The 15,001-nt window shown below is 39.2% G+C and overlaps 1 protein-coding gene across 1 annotated transcript in view; it reads left to right on the top strand.

Annotated features, from left to right (window-relative positions):
- Nucleotides 1-15,001, top strand: part of GPM6A (glycoprotein M6A) — a 330,169-nt gene that overhangs the window by 302,867 nt on the left and 12,301 nt on the right. Inside the window, exon 4 of the mRNA XM_026508543.4 lies at nucleotides 13,526-13,679. Within this exon, the coding sequence (XP_026364328.1) occupies nucleotides 13,526-13,679 (154 nt within the window). The remainder of the gene's footprint in view (nucleotides 1-13,525; nucleotides 13,680-15,001) is intronic.

The following is a 15,001-nucleotide window of genomic DNA, read 5'->3' as shown; positions in this document are numbered from 1 at the left end:
ATCACTCCATAGGATTGGATGCAGAAGTAAAACATCACAGAAGAAATCACACATCTATGTACAGTTAATAATTGTCTGCTTACCATTCAAACATCCCAAAGATATTTCAAATAAGAATGTTTTAAGCAGAAACATGAGCCCCTTTTTTTTCTATAATAGTAACAAGTGGGGGGTGCCTGGATGGCGCAGTCGTTAAGCGTCTGCCTTCGGCTCACGGCGTGATCCCAGCGTTCTGGGATCAAGCCCCACATCAGGCTCCTCTGCTGGGAGCCTGCTTCTTCCTCTCCCACTCCCCCTGCTTGTGTTCCCTCTCCCGCTGCCTGTCTCTGTCAAATAAATAAAATAAAATCTTTAAAAAAAAAATAGTAACAAGTGTTCATCAGTCCCACCCAACAGGCCAGAAGGCTGGCAGCAGCTGCGTGGGATCTTCCAGAGGCAGTACAGGAGGGAGTCAGACCCCTGAGACACCCCACCCACTCCTTTAGCACCCTCTTTGCCACCTGGAAATGAGCAGAACTCTGCAGAGGCAGGAGCTGCAAGCTTGTACATCTGCAGAGCACTGTTTTGGCACTCCCTGCTCCCAGGGGCCCAGCTCCACTGCCCAGAAGTATGAGGTCACAGAGCCTGTGACCCTCTCCCCACAACACACCCACCTCGCTTGTCCCGCAGGGTTTGAAGTCACAGTGAATGGGGAGGGGGTTCAGTCACCCTCTCCTGCTACGCCTCTTCCCTTGTTCCCTATTTCTACTCTGCTTCTTTTTTTTTTTTTTCATTTGTAGGTAGATTATACCTGACAGTCTACTCTGTGTTCTATGAGTTCACCTGTTAGCCTGTGTTATCAGTCTTCCTTCACATTAAAAATGCCCTCTTGATGCTACGTCAATGCATTTCTTGGAACGCTGAACAATATTAAAGGGTGGAATAGTTGTGGTTTTTTGGGTTTTTGTTGTTGTTGTTGTTCTTTGCAACAACCATATTCAGTGAAAAGCTTCCAGAATTAGGAATAAAAGAAACTTGTTATTTTATCCCTGTTTCTCCATGTTGTATAAAAAGTAAGTTACTAATTGAATCTCATCAGCACAAATGCAGTTAATGTTAAAGCAGTATTATATCCCTGAATAAAGGATGCTAATCGGAACTCTTCTCTTAATGAATGCTCTTGAAAGCATCACTTGATCTGCATTATGAGTTTCCTCTCATGCAGTATCAAGACCAATTCAAGTTCATTTCAAAATTTTAAATGCTATCCTTCAAAACCCTGAATGGGGACACGTAAACCCTAAAAGTACGGTATTAACCTTTGTATTATGATATCATGTGAAAAGTTAATAAAATACTGAAAGTGACAAAATTTACTTAAGTTAAATATTAAATGGCACCAAGTTGAGTACAAGTCAACACATGTTATTTGATATACTACACATGAACTTACCAAGTTTAATGAATAGAGAAATACTTACTTTCTTTGAATTTCCTCTCCATTAAATATCAAACCAAAAAGCATATTTATTCAGTTGCAACTGGGGAGGCATTCAATGTCTCACATTTTGAAATCTGGAAGTATGTGTTGTGCCATCACTAAGCTTCCTCATTTCCAAAAATTTCCTAATTACCATTATGACACCAACGTGGCTCTCAGAATCTGTCCATACTTATTCTGACACTTTAGATTTTGAAGCCCAATAGTTTTGAAGTAATAGAATTCTTAAATGTACTACTCTCTGTGGAAATTACTACATTTATTTTTCATAAATCTACCTGCTCTAAGACTCAAATAAAACAAGAAAAACTTTAGGAAGTATGTGTATTTATTTGCGAGGGCTGCCATAAAAAAGGGACCACAGCGAACAGCTTAAACGGTGGAATTTACTGGCTCACATTTCTGGAAGCCAGAAGTCCCAGGTCAGGGTGTTGGGAGGGTTGGTTCCTCCTGAGGCCACGCGGGAGAATCCATTCCTCTAGTCTACGTGTGTTGCTGGTCATCTTTGGTGTCCCACACTTGTGGAAGCATCACCCCAGTCATTGCCCTCATCTTCGCACAGCATCCCCCCTGAGTGCATGTCTGTGCTCAGCTTTCTCTGTCTACAGGACACCTGTTATATTGGGTTAGGACCCACCCCAATAACCTCCTTTTTAATTTTCTTACCTCCTATAAAACCCTGTGTCCAAATAAGCTCACGTTATGAGATACTGAGGGTTAGGACTTCATCACATGAATTTTGTAGAAAAATGACATTCAGCTCACAACAGTGTGCCATGTACAATTTTTAAAGCAACAAAATTAAGCAGTTACTATTGTTAATCTCATTTTACAGATGACAAAATATATTCTATTTATTTACTTTTAAATACCTTTCCTGTTAGCCTCAGATGCTCGTAGATTTTGACCGCAGCATTTTAGACGAGTGTCTGTAAGACATACTCTATATAATTGCCTTTAAATCTATTCAATATGCCATAACTCATAGTTCACTTTCATAGCTTACATTCAAGTTTTAATAATAAGTGCAGTAATAATGGGAAATGTTTGTTGGGTGCTATAAAAGCCAGTTGCTGTGCAATGCACTTTACAAAATACTAGGGCATTTAATGCTCCAGACAACTATGTGAAGTAGAAACATGTATTACTCTCATTTTACACCTGGGGAAACCACCACCTGAAGATGACTGACTTGTCTGGCACACGGCTCTGTGACTAACCTCCTGGTCAGGATTTGTGTTGTCATTTTATGGTGCCTTTGGGCTGATTTAATCGGATAATTATCTGTTTGGGAGGATCTTTTGTGATTCATCATCTGCTTTCTGTTTTACATTTTGGGAAGATCTTTCATTGAGAATTAGAAGTCCTTCATTGCAGAGATGTCTTCATTTTAACCTTTGTTTTATTTGTGATCGTGAATTACCTCTTTTTTACCATACGAGAATGCTCAGTGGAACATGGAAGAACTCCATACTGTGAGATACTTTTCTATTTTGATGACTGCCTATCAAGAGTCTTAAGGTAACTTTCTAAGTAAAGTTGTCACCAAGGAACTCTTCATTCTAGTCTGTCTCTAAAGTTTAGTGTCTTTTGAAATGAAATTTTAAAAAAATAACATTTTTGATCCAAGACTGCAAGCCAGAGTTCCTACAATAAGGCCTATGCCCTCTAGGATATACCTAACCTGGAGAAGGCAAGGTCATATTTTTAGATTATAACAATACACTGTCACCCTGATTTCTCAGTAGGAGGGAAAACATGAACTGCTTCAGGCATAGTGGCAATATTTGGAAATAATGTGTCAAAAAGCATTGCATTGTGGAGGAAGGAACCAGGATTTTATTTGCCACATGTATCTGAAGCAGATCCCACACAGGGTTTCAGACCCAAACTGTAAATACTGGGACAGGAGACCAATCAGCCTGACTTTTTGGATACCAATGATGCTAGCACATCGATTATAGGAAAAAAGAAAACGAGTCTCATTCTTTTCAGATTTTCAGCATAAAGGTTGACAGAAAATTTCAGTTAGCCTTATAAAATGACATTGACAAAATGAGAACACCTTTTGTAAAATGTAAGGGCTTCTTACGTTAGATTTTTAAATTCAAGACACTTCTGACCACTGGAAATGATATAAATTTTTAAATTGGTTCCATTGATGTTAATGTGCCAAATATTTCCATACATGTAATAGTTACTTGAATAGGCCACTAGGTTAGGGATGAAATAATCATCATGGATTACAAGTGGTTGTTTAAAATATTGTTTGGTTACTGGGTACCTTTCTTTTCCAACCAAGAACTTTGCGCCTGCTATGCTGGGGATAATCTTGATGCAAAAGATACTTGTTTTTATATTTGCCTTTAGAATAAAAGCAAAAGCTGTGTATTTTATGACTTTGCCCTTAAATCAGTAATATTACACAGGCAAATCATGCTTTGTCACATTTTTTGAGACTTCATTTCTTTGCCTATTTTTCTCATTTTGAGATTAACTTCTGTAGTTTCTTTTGCTTTGTGGGGAAACTAAGTACATTGAGGATATAAAAATTTAAACGTCCACTGAGGCATTACTAAGCTTAGCATTATTATATTGGGATCCTTGGTCAAAAAAAAAAACATTTCTCACACATTTGCTATATAACTGATATTAAAATAGCATTCACTAAAAGGAAATGTCTTCTATGATAATATTTGCTGGAAAAGAATATATTCTACCAGGCCAATGATGGTTTTATTTTTAAACTAATTTGATTTTATTTGAAATCTGTTTTGCTTGAAAAGTAAAATCTCACGGCACCTGGGTGGCACAGTCCTTTAAGCATCCGGCTCTTGATTTCAGCTCAGGTCATGATCTCAGGGTCATGAGATGGAGCCCCACATTGGGCTCCACGCTCACTGGGGAGTCTGCTTAAGATTCTCTCTCTCCCTCTCCCTCTGCCCTTCCCCTTACTGCCCCCCACCTCACCCCCCACTCACACTCATTTTCTCTCTCTCTCTCTCTAAAAAAAAAAAAAAAAAAAAGGAAAAGGAAAATCTCTTTTGCTAAATATTTTAAGGATTTCTTACATAGACTGAGTTGCCATGCAGGGCACTGGTGATGTGAAAAGGTACAAGACAGTGTCCCTGCTTCTGGGGAGTTTCCAATCTAGTTGGAAGAGTCAGATGACTTGTTCATGTGCACACACGCTGAGTATATTGATGGACAGGGACACTTCCTGTGTTTTCACAGAGAAAAGGTGATTTAAGTCTATTGTTGACCAGTATATACCTGAGGCCTTGTACAGTGCACATTGCTGACACACAGGAAATTTTCATTACTAATGAACTGATGAGTAACAGGGCTCTTAAAATCTGGGTTTTGGAGGATAGAAGGAAGTTCTATGAGTAACCTGGAGGCTGATTTTGCAGGTGCAAAATCCTAATAGATTGTGTATTATGTTCTGAAGTGTTCGCATTTGATTTGTTCAAGGAGTCAGACCAATGCAAGGTAATAAAAAAGGAAACATTACAATTAGTAAATTTTAAAAGGGCTGTTGGTTTTTAGAGCAGTTTTAAGTTCACATCAAAATTGAGTGGGAAGTACAGAGATTTCCTGGATCCCCCCTGGCCCCACATATGTATGGCTTCCGTCACTATGAAAATCCCACACCAGAGTGGTACGTTTGCCACAACCGATGAACCTGAAGGTCGTAGTTGGCATTAGTTCACTCTTGGTGTTGCACATTCTATGGGTTTGGACAAATGGAAAATGACATGTATCCACCATTATAACATCATACAGAGTAGTCTCACTGCCCTAAAAACCCTCTCTGCTCGGCCTATTCCTCCTCCCTCTCCCCTAAACCCTGGCAACCATTGCTCTTTTTACTGTTTTAATAAATTTCCGTTTTCCAGGATGTCACACAGTAAGTAGCCTTTTCAGATTGGCTTCTTTCACTTAGTAATATGCATTTTTAAGGTTTCCTCCGTGTCTTTGCATGACCTGATAGGTCATTTCCCTTTAGTACTGAGTGATATTCCATTGTCTGGATGGACCATGTTTATTTATCCTTTCACCGACTCAAGGACATCTTCATTTCTTCCAGTTTTGGCAAATGATGAATGCAGCTGTTATACACATAGCAAATCACTTTTAAAACAATTTTCTGATCACTGCTTGTGCTTAGGTAGTTTGGGCCGTAATGATGACAATGAAGATGATGATGATTGCATATTTTCAAGTTAATTTACATAATAAGTGACATAATTTTTTTTCTGCAGTAAACTTTACATGGTGTGCTTTCCAGAGCCTTCTGAGTTCAGTATTGTTAATGCTACTCCATTTTGCACGCGCGGTGATAGCGTATTGAGGTATTGATTTGCTTTTCTTCGGTTTGGTATTGTTTTGCGTTAGAATTGTCGTTCTCAACCAGGGGCTATTTTCGTCCCTGAGGACATTGAGAAATGGTGGCTGCACAACTGGCATCTGGTGGGCTGAGGTCACGGACGCTGCTGAACGTGCTGCCATGCACAGGACATCCCCGTAATAAAGAATCAGCCGCCCCCAAGTTCCCACAGTGCGGAATTTGAGAAGCCCTGATTTAGAAACTTGGTTCATGTCCAGTGCCTCGCTCATCCATGCATTTGGCTGACACTGGCATAAATTTCTGGCAAATCATCCCGACTTCACCTTCTTTTGCTTCAGATGTGGTCCCTCTGAAGAGCCTGAAGATGAATATCCACGAAGTCGTCATGTCAAGTATATCCCTGAGAGCTTTATTGATTCCAACAGAGCAGTAGTTCCTAACACTAGCTGCCCATCAGAATCACCTGCAGAGCTGTTTTACAATACAGATATTGTCCAGGGCACCTGGGTGGCTCAGTTGGTTAAGCATCCAGCTCTTGATTTCAGCTTAGGCCTGATCACCTGGGTCATGGGACCCAGCCCCAAGTCAGGCTCTGTGCTCAGTGGGGAGTCTGCATGAAGATTCTCTCCCTCTGCCCCTACCCCTTTTTGCTTTCTCTCTCTTTCTCTCTTAAATAAATAAATATATATTTAAAAATATATAGATGTAGGTAATAGTCTGCACGGGCAAGGCCTGAGCATCACTTTCTCTCTCGAAGTTTCCAGATGCTCTCCCTTGGCCATGGTGTGGCCATGGTTGAAAACCACTCTCAGAGGCTGTGCTGCCAACTAAAGTGTACTAGTCAGCCGTCTTCATCACAGTACATCTGGTCTCTGAGCTATTTCTGCCTGCCAGGTGACTATAGCTAATGATACGGCATTGCATATTTTAAAGTTGCTAAGAGACGGCACTGGAGGAGATAATGCTAAGTGAAATAAGTCAAGCAGAGAAAGATAATTATCACATGATTTCTCTCATCTATGGAACATAAGAACTAGGAAGATTGGTAGGGGAAGAAAGGGATAAAGAAAGGGGGGGTAATCAGAAGGGGGAATGAAGCATGAGAGACTATGGACTCTGAGAAACAAACTGAGGGCCTCAGAGGGGAGGGGGGTTAGGGAATTGGATAGACTAGTGATGGGTAGTAAGGAGGGCACGTATTGCATGGTGCACTGGGTGTTATACGCAACTAATGAATCATCGAACTTTACATCGGAAACCGGGGATGTACTGTATGGTGACTAACATAACATAATAAAAAAAACATTGAAATTTTAAAAAAAAGTTGCTAAGAGAGTAGGTCTTTCTCATCACAAGAAAAAAGTTTTGTGGGGCACCTGGGGGGCTCAGTCGTTTAGCGTCTGCCTTCAGCTCAGGGTGTGATCCCAGGTCCCTGGGATCGAGTCCTGCATTGGGCTCCATGCTCTGCTGGGAGCCTGCTTCTTCCTCTCCTACTCCCCCTGCTTGTGTTCCCTCTCTCACTCGCTGTCTCTCTCTCTGTCAAATAAATAAATAAAATCTTTAAAAAAAAGAAAGAAAGAAAAGAAAAAAAAAAAGAAAGAAAGGAAAAATTTTGTGACATATATGGTGACAGATGTTACCAGGACTTATTGATTGTGGTGATCATTTCACAGTGTATGTAAATATCGAATCATTATGTCATACACCTGAAACTAATACACTGTTATCTGTCCATTACTCCTCAGTTAAAAAGAAGAGTAGCTTATTATTAATTATAATTATAATATATTATAATTAATAATTATAATTATTATATATTTATTATTTATGCTCAGATGACAGAATATGTATCTGTCACAGTACTAGCAATGAAAAGCTAGAAATAAACATGATAATTATGAGATATTTTATTACATACATACATATTTTTACCTGGGATTACACTTGGTCATTTTTTTAAAATTTATTTGAGACAGAGAGAGCACAAGCAGGGAGGAAGGTCAGAGGGAGAGAGGGAGCAGAAAACTCTCTGCAGACAGGGAGCTCAAGGCGGATTCGACCCCAGGACCCTAAGATCATGACCTGAGCGGAAGGCAGACACTTCACTGACTGAGCCACCTAGGTGCCCCTACACTTGATCATTTTGAATAATTCTTCAATTTGAGTAATTATCAAATCCTAAGATAAAACATTACATAGGAAGGTAGAATTATATTTTTAGCTTGTTTAAATTTGGGATACTTTCGTGACCATGAACTGCAGTTCCCTGAAATGTAACAGGTTTGCGCTTAAAATTCAAAAGTAAGGTCTTTTGTGCCTTTCTTAGAACAAAACGTATAAATTAGTAGTCATGAAAATACTTTCTCCCAGCAGAGATTTCCTCTGTTAGCACTGAGCTCTATTAATTGGCTCGGGCATTGCAGCTTGCCGAGGAAAGCAAGTGTGAGTCCCTACGGTGGTTTCCAAAGTCACGCCTTCCATCACCCCATAAAGTAGCAGCAGTCACACAGTTCAAAGTGTTCCAGTCCACTTTGAATCTAAACCTATTGAATTATAAGTCCCATTCTACAGTGAACAGCACCTTCAAAAGAAGCTTTTGAGAAATCCCCTGGGACAGAAAGAAAACCAAGATAGAGAGGATGTAGCCAGAGGCATGCTGATTACTCTCCCGGGGACTTCCGAGTGGCTTTTAGCCTTGCAAAGCAATGTGCTTCAAGCTGCCGTATCATGTTCGTTGTTCTCGAGACTATAAATCAGCCTTAGGATCTACAATTGCAAATGATGAAAATGTTAATAAAGAGGGCTTTTTTTCTTCCAAGGAGTTCCATTCACAAGATTTCTTCAGTTTTGGGGTGGTTTCCAAACTTTCTAGAGCCTTTCTTCTTGAGTGGGAGCCTGCCTTGAATAACTTTCCCAGACTCAAGAACTTCTTTTTACTTTCTCCACACGTGAAATGAAATCTAAGTCCCTTATTCGGCACAGTCCTATCATTCAGACAAAACATATATTTTTATAGTTGTGGCAGTAATCCCAATAATGCTGTCTTGTATGAAAATAGCTAATATTTGTCTGTACTTCTTACAAGTCCGATTCTATGCTCAATGATTTTTTTGTGCTACCTCATTCCAGCCTCACTAAATCACGTATGATCAATTTAACAGGTATTCTCATTTTAGAAAGGCAGACACAGCAGCATAATGAGCAGCCCGACTCCATCCAGCTCAAAAGCCCGTGCCTTTAATCAATGTGCTATAAATCCCCGTTTATTGCTAAATAAATGTGACATTTAGGTTAGGGACACAGTCAGTGAGTGGCATGTTGGTGCTTGATAAATCAATCCGACTCCACCCAATGACAGAATAGGGGCAAAGAATAGAAAATGGTAAAGAATGGAAAATGACTCATCAACTCGTACAGATTAGCCGTGTTAGAAGTGAGTGGGTACTGGTATGTGAAGTTTGCTTATGGATACTTGGAGGCTTAGCAGACCTTTCTCACCTAGACGGGGTGCGTGAGGCCATGAGAACAGAGGAATTCCGAGCCAGCAGCCACACTGCCCAGGGAGCTTCCTCTGTTCATTTGCTTCATTCCAATCCCAAAAAAGAGAAAGAATAAAGATTACCCAAGAAATATTTCCCTTTCTCTCTGGTAGAGTCACACAGTATGTTTACCATAGATAATCAAGTGTGTTTTAAGAGCAGATACTGTCTAGATTTCCACATGGAATATTTGTATTCCTCTGATGAGAAAAACAAGGGGGAAGTGTTTATTGCTTTCTCTGACCTCAGAAATCTTCAGACATACTTTTACACATCTTAGGCCCTCATTAAGTATTTTTTGAGCAAGACGAAAAATTCTACAAGTGATTTAAGCTTTCTATTAAAATTCTATAATTTATATAGATAATTTTATTTAAATTATCTAATTTTAATTTATCTAATTTAAATTATCTAATTTTAAATAGATAATTCTATTAAAAGAGTAAATGGCCAATAAAGGATATTTACTCCTATTCCTTCGGTGATTTAAAGAAGTTAATATTCAACAGGTTTTATTTTCTAATATTTTTAGACCAGGCTTTGTTTCATCTTGGACATCAAGGTGTAAATATGTCTGCCGAATCATAGTTCAAGGACATTGCTAGGACAGACGCTGGCTTTTCACACTTTCCAAGCATTAGTATTGCAGAGTAGAGACTAACAGGAAGTCAAATTTGGGAGGAGATTAAGCAGTGCTATTAAAAAGTATATGTTTAATTATGTTCTGAATTTCTGAAATCCTATGACACTTGCCAGTTTATAGGAGACAGGTTTGACCTCAGGTCTCATTGGCTTTATCTTGGCTCTTTTCTTATTTGTCGTATGAATTCCCTACTACTCATAATTCCAGTAATTTCTATATTAATCACAACACAACTTTAATAAAGATGCACAAGCTCTAACAGGACAGTGACACCAAGTTTGCCATTTTTCCAAAGTGTTACTTTAGTATATGTCTTCTGAGAATTACTGAGTTTCACTTGTTTGAGATTTCACCGAAACCATAAAGTCTCTCTGTAATTCATCACCAAAGGAATTAATAGCGTTGAATAAGAGATTTAGTTTCATTCCACATATTTATTTTATTCTGTATTGTTGTTTTGAAAACGTGACTTGAGGTGTTCAAGTTAAGCCAGAATACACTACTGTTTCTCTTCAAAAGTCTTCTAGAAAGTGCCTTTGAAACTCAGAAGGGAACAAGTGTCTATAGAAACTTAGCCTTTGGTGTACAAGGACTACATTTCAGACACTTTCAAATAGAATCCTATTGGTGTATTAGCTAATAGAGTATGTTTAAAGGATTAAAAATACAATTTCAGGGACACCTGGGTGGCTCAGTTGGTTAAGTGTCCAATTCTTGGTTTCAGCTCAGATCATGATCTTGCAGTCGTGGTGTCAAGCTCCATGTCGGGCTCCATGCTGAGCGTGGAGTCTGCTTCAGATTCTCTCTCCCTCCTCCTCTGCCCGTCTCCCCACTCGCTCACATGAGTGCACTCTCTCTTAAATAAATAAATAAATAAATAAATAAATAAATAAATCTTTAAAAACTACAATTTCACCGTTATACTTAATGTTCACACGTGCTGGTCATTCCCATGTTCTGAATCTGATTATATAAATACATCACGGTCATCAGGAAAGCTTTCAGAAGATGCCATTTTTAAAACAGGTCATACTGTAAGGTGCGTGAACTCACAATACACTACATGCACAGATAAGAAGGGGAGGAGGGGTAATAAAATTTGGAGTGGATCTCTCTCAGGATGCAAATTTACATCATCGTCAGGTACACACAGAAAGGCATATACAAACAGAACACATCTCTTTCCAACTTCCAGTTTTGATTTGCAGATAGAGTTAAGGGTAGTTGGGTTGGGAGAAAGAAAGGGAAGTAAAATTATATCCCTTTGGGGGACATGTACAAAATATAATCATAAACAACAAAGCTGAAGATTGAGAAAGCATACTGCTGTGTGAGTTACCTGGGAGGGTGTCTCGCTTAGTATGAGTATGAGGTCCACCAAGCTGGATGTTCCTTGCAGTCAGAAAACTGAGTTCCCAGGATGCCTGGGTGGCTCAGTCAGTTAAGCACCTGCCTTCAAATCATCATGATTCCAGGGTCCTGGGATTGAGCCCCACATTGGGCTCCCTATTCAGCGGGAAGCCTGCTTCTCCCTCTCCCTCTGCTATTCCCCCTGCTTGTGCTCTCTCCTGCTCTCTCTCTGTCAAATAAATAAATAAAATTTAAAAAAAAAAGAAAAGAAAATTGAGTTCCCCACCTGTGCATCAGCAGGGCATAGAGCAAACTAATGCACGATGGTTGCTAATATAGTATTTATGGATTGAAGGAATGAATAAATGTATGAATCAACCATTGAAGAATGGGCAAAAATGTAGTTCTAAAAACTCTCCTGGCTTTTTTCTTCTTTCATGTTTACTGTGTTTTGCTGGAAGATGACTTGCTAATCCTATGGTCGGGGACATGAGTGATGGCCCAGAAGGCTGTAGTCATACTCACAGATACAGGATTCAAATGAGAAGAACCAGATATTGTAGCAGAACAATTCCTACAGTTAGTGGTTTTCTTCCTTAGCTACTTTTCAGGGATAATCTTGATTTCGGTCTCTGATATTTGAGTATGATTCATTAATGCCATGTGACATAGGGGAAGGGAAGGAAAAATAAGACGAAAACAGAGAGAGAGAGACAAACCATAAGAAACTCTTAACTATAGGAAACAAATTTCGGGTTGCTGGAGGGGTGGTGGGTGGGGGGATGGGGTAACTGGGTGATGGACATTAAGGTGGGCACTTGATAGAATGAGCACTGGGTATTACATGCAACTGATGAATCACTAAATTCTACCTCTGTAACTAACAATATACTACCTGTTAATTAAGTTGAATTTAAATAAAAAATTAAATTAAATTTAAAAATACCACATGATAGAATAATGTGGCCACTCCCGTGAGGCTATCTGCCTATCATTCTGTTTCTAGTTGGTGTTTATCTACATGGGCACTGCATATGATGAATTACTCCTATGATCGTGGAAAATATGCTAATGATCCAGTGACACATAACTTACATTGAGAAATATAATCAATTTGTATCCACGTGTACATTCAAGCCTGCACTTAAACCTCAGGGTATTGTGACTTACACCTGTTCTTTTTCAGTTACCTCTGAAATACAGTTGTTAATACAAGTGTTAGCTTAGGCAATTCAAAGTATATATTTATGGAGACAATTTTATATGTAGATAATATGGATTAAGTCATTGATCAGTAATCTGAAGCAACATGAATACATCTATTTTTTAGCTCTTCATCCATCCACCAATGTATGCATCTGTCTTTTAATTAATTTATTAATTTAATTTAATTAATTAATTTTATTTATTATTATGCACCATCTTTTACTTTATGCCTGAACTGAAATTCCATTAAGTCTCTTGTTCAACTGTATCTGGGCACTTGAACAGCCTTTTTCTTCATTTTATAAATACTAAAAATATTTCTGAAATAAGTAAAAAATTTTTTTATTTTAAACTTAAAACCACATTTTATTATGATTCTATAGCAAGAATAAAATTAATAATCAAGAAAGAAGACTTCAGATTTAAAGTTGATAGAAATCACTGAAAAGGAGAAGTACACACTAAGATCACTAATACTAAAACGACTTGAGAATTACCACATTTATAATTTAAATGTAAGCCTGCCTGAGTAGCTCCCATATTTATGGTACGAATGGTGCTCTTTTAGTTGTAACATAAATTGATTGACAAAGTTTGAACTTTGCAGAATCCCCTGTACATATACCAGTTACTGTTTTCTAAAGTCTAAAAAAAAAATGTGAGGTGAGATTTTTGAGACAAATACGCGAACAAAACAGACATTAAGACACCGGTGGATTCTTCCTTCCTTTGTTGGCAGGCGCCTCTGCCCTGAGGAGGGTTTCCAGCAGGTTCTAAACAGAAGCCATGTTATTCAGCGCCTCCCAGCTTTCCGCGGTGCGCTTCCCACAGTGTCGTGATGACGAGATGCGCAAGAGGGCACTTAACACTTCAAATGAGGTTTTGTAAATTAGTCGCAAAATTCTTCTTCTCCAGTAGATTACATGTTTTCTCTCTCGACTTTTTCTCTGTTGCAGTTTATTATGCTGACATACCTTTTCATGCTGGCCTGGCTGGGGGTCACGGCTTTCACCTCCCTGCCCGTCTACATGTACTTCAATCTGTGGACCATTTGCCGAAACACGACCTTAGTCGAGGGAGCCAATCTCTGCTTGGACCTTCGTCAGTTTGGTAGGTGGATCTCTAACTAAAACGAGACCTCGTGCTGTTTGACCTCAATGACTGCCTCTGAAATATCCCGATCATGTTGGAACCATCACGACTTGACGAGAAATGGATACTTGAGAAATGTATTAGGGTATTCCCTTTTAAGACATCCTTTTTTAAGTTTAAATATGTAGGAATTGAAGAATATTGGAGGTTGATCTCATAGCATGAATCTACAAACATGTGTGTTTGAACAGACTACCAGGTTGTATTTCCTGGTATTGGCAAGACGAAATTGTGATGTCCTTGTCCCGATTCCTTTGCGCTTGTCCAGACTTGCTATGATGCTTGTATCTACTCTTATTCTCCCATGACAAACTATACAGTTTGTGAGGTCTAGTATGAAGATCGCCTAAGAAGTATGTACTTCACTGGCTACCAAAACTTAGCATTTTATAGTAACAAAATCAAAGAATGTTAAACCGATCAGCAGCCCTCTTTGGTTATTTTTGTTTAGGGCTAAAACCTCACGTGATAAAAATAGTTTCTTATGTGTCTGTGGGCTTGTGATACACGGACCCTATTCTAATTGTTTTGTCCATGTTGATTTGTTTGATCCTTACAATAATTCTGTGTGGTGGACTCTATTATTATCCTTTTTATAAATGACACAGAGAGCTTAAATGAGTTGCCCAAGATTATACAGCTAGGAAGTGACAGAGCCAGGATTCAAACCCCAACAGTCTTGTTTCAGAGTCTGTGGTAATTACAGATCAGCTTGCAAGTACTGCTGATAGACAAACGCAAAGAAGTGGATCTAATCTCACCCAACCTGTTCGGAATTCTGTTCCATCCATCATTTGTTAAAAAAAAAAAAATGGGAGCTACAAAATTTACAAAAGATACGGAGATCCATGTGTTTGAGTGGATTTTTCCCCCACAGACTTGCTATTACAATCTACCCCATGAACATCTGGGAATGCGCCCTATGATTTTCTCTAATGAGGTTTCCTGATACTTCAGGAAAGTGGAGAACATTTCACTAGGTGGTGTCTGCAGACCATGGGGCTCGGTGAGGATGCTGTAGGTGGATTGTGGGGTAGAGTGAAACAGTCCAACACCAGCCAGTGGCACGCTCCAAAGCTGTAGCCTCTCCATCCCATAAGCTGGAGCCCTAAGCCTCCTTTGCCTGATCCTGATAAAAAGCAGGGCTGCTCTGTGGATAAAGTTCTTGGCAAGAAGACCACAGAGGGAATATGGACAGCTCTTCCACTGGAGAGGTTTCAGTCTTGGAATCATGTCCCACATACACACAGGAAGAGAAAGCGTTGGCAACAGCTCTTGGA

This window comes from Ursus arctos, unplaced genomic scaffold, assembly GCF_023065955.2.
Source record: "Ursus arctos isolate Adak ecotype North America unplaced genomic scaffold, UrsArc2.0 scaffold_27, whole genome shotgun sequence".
Taxonomy (NCBI): Eukaryota; Metazoa; Chordata; class Mammalia; order Carnivora; family Ursidae; genus Ursus; species Ursus arctos.
Note: the sequence above shows the minus strand (reverse complement) of the source record. Positions and strands in the feature narration are given on the sequence as shown.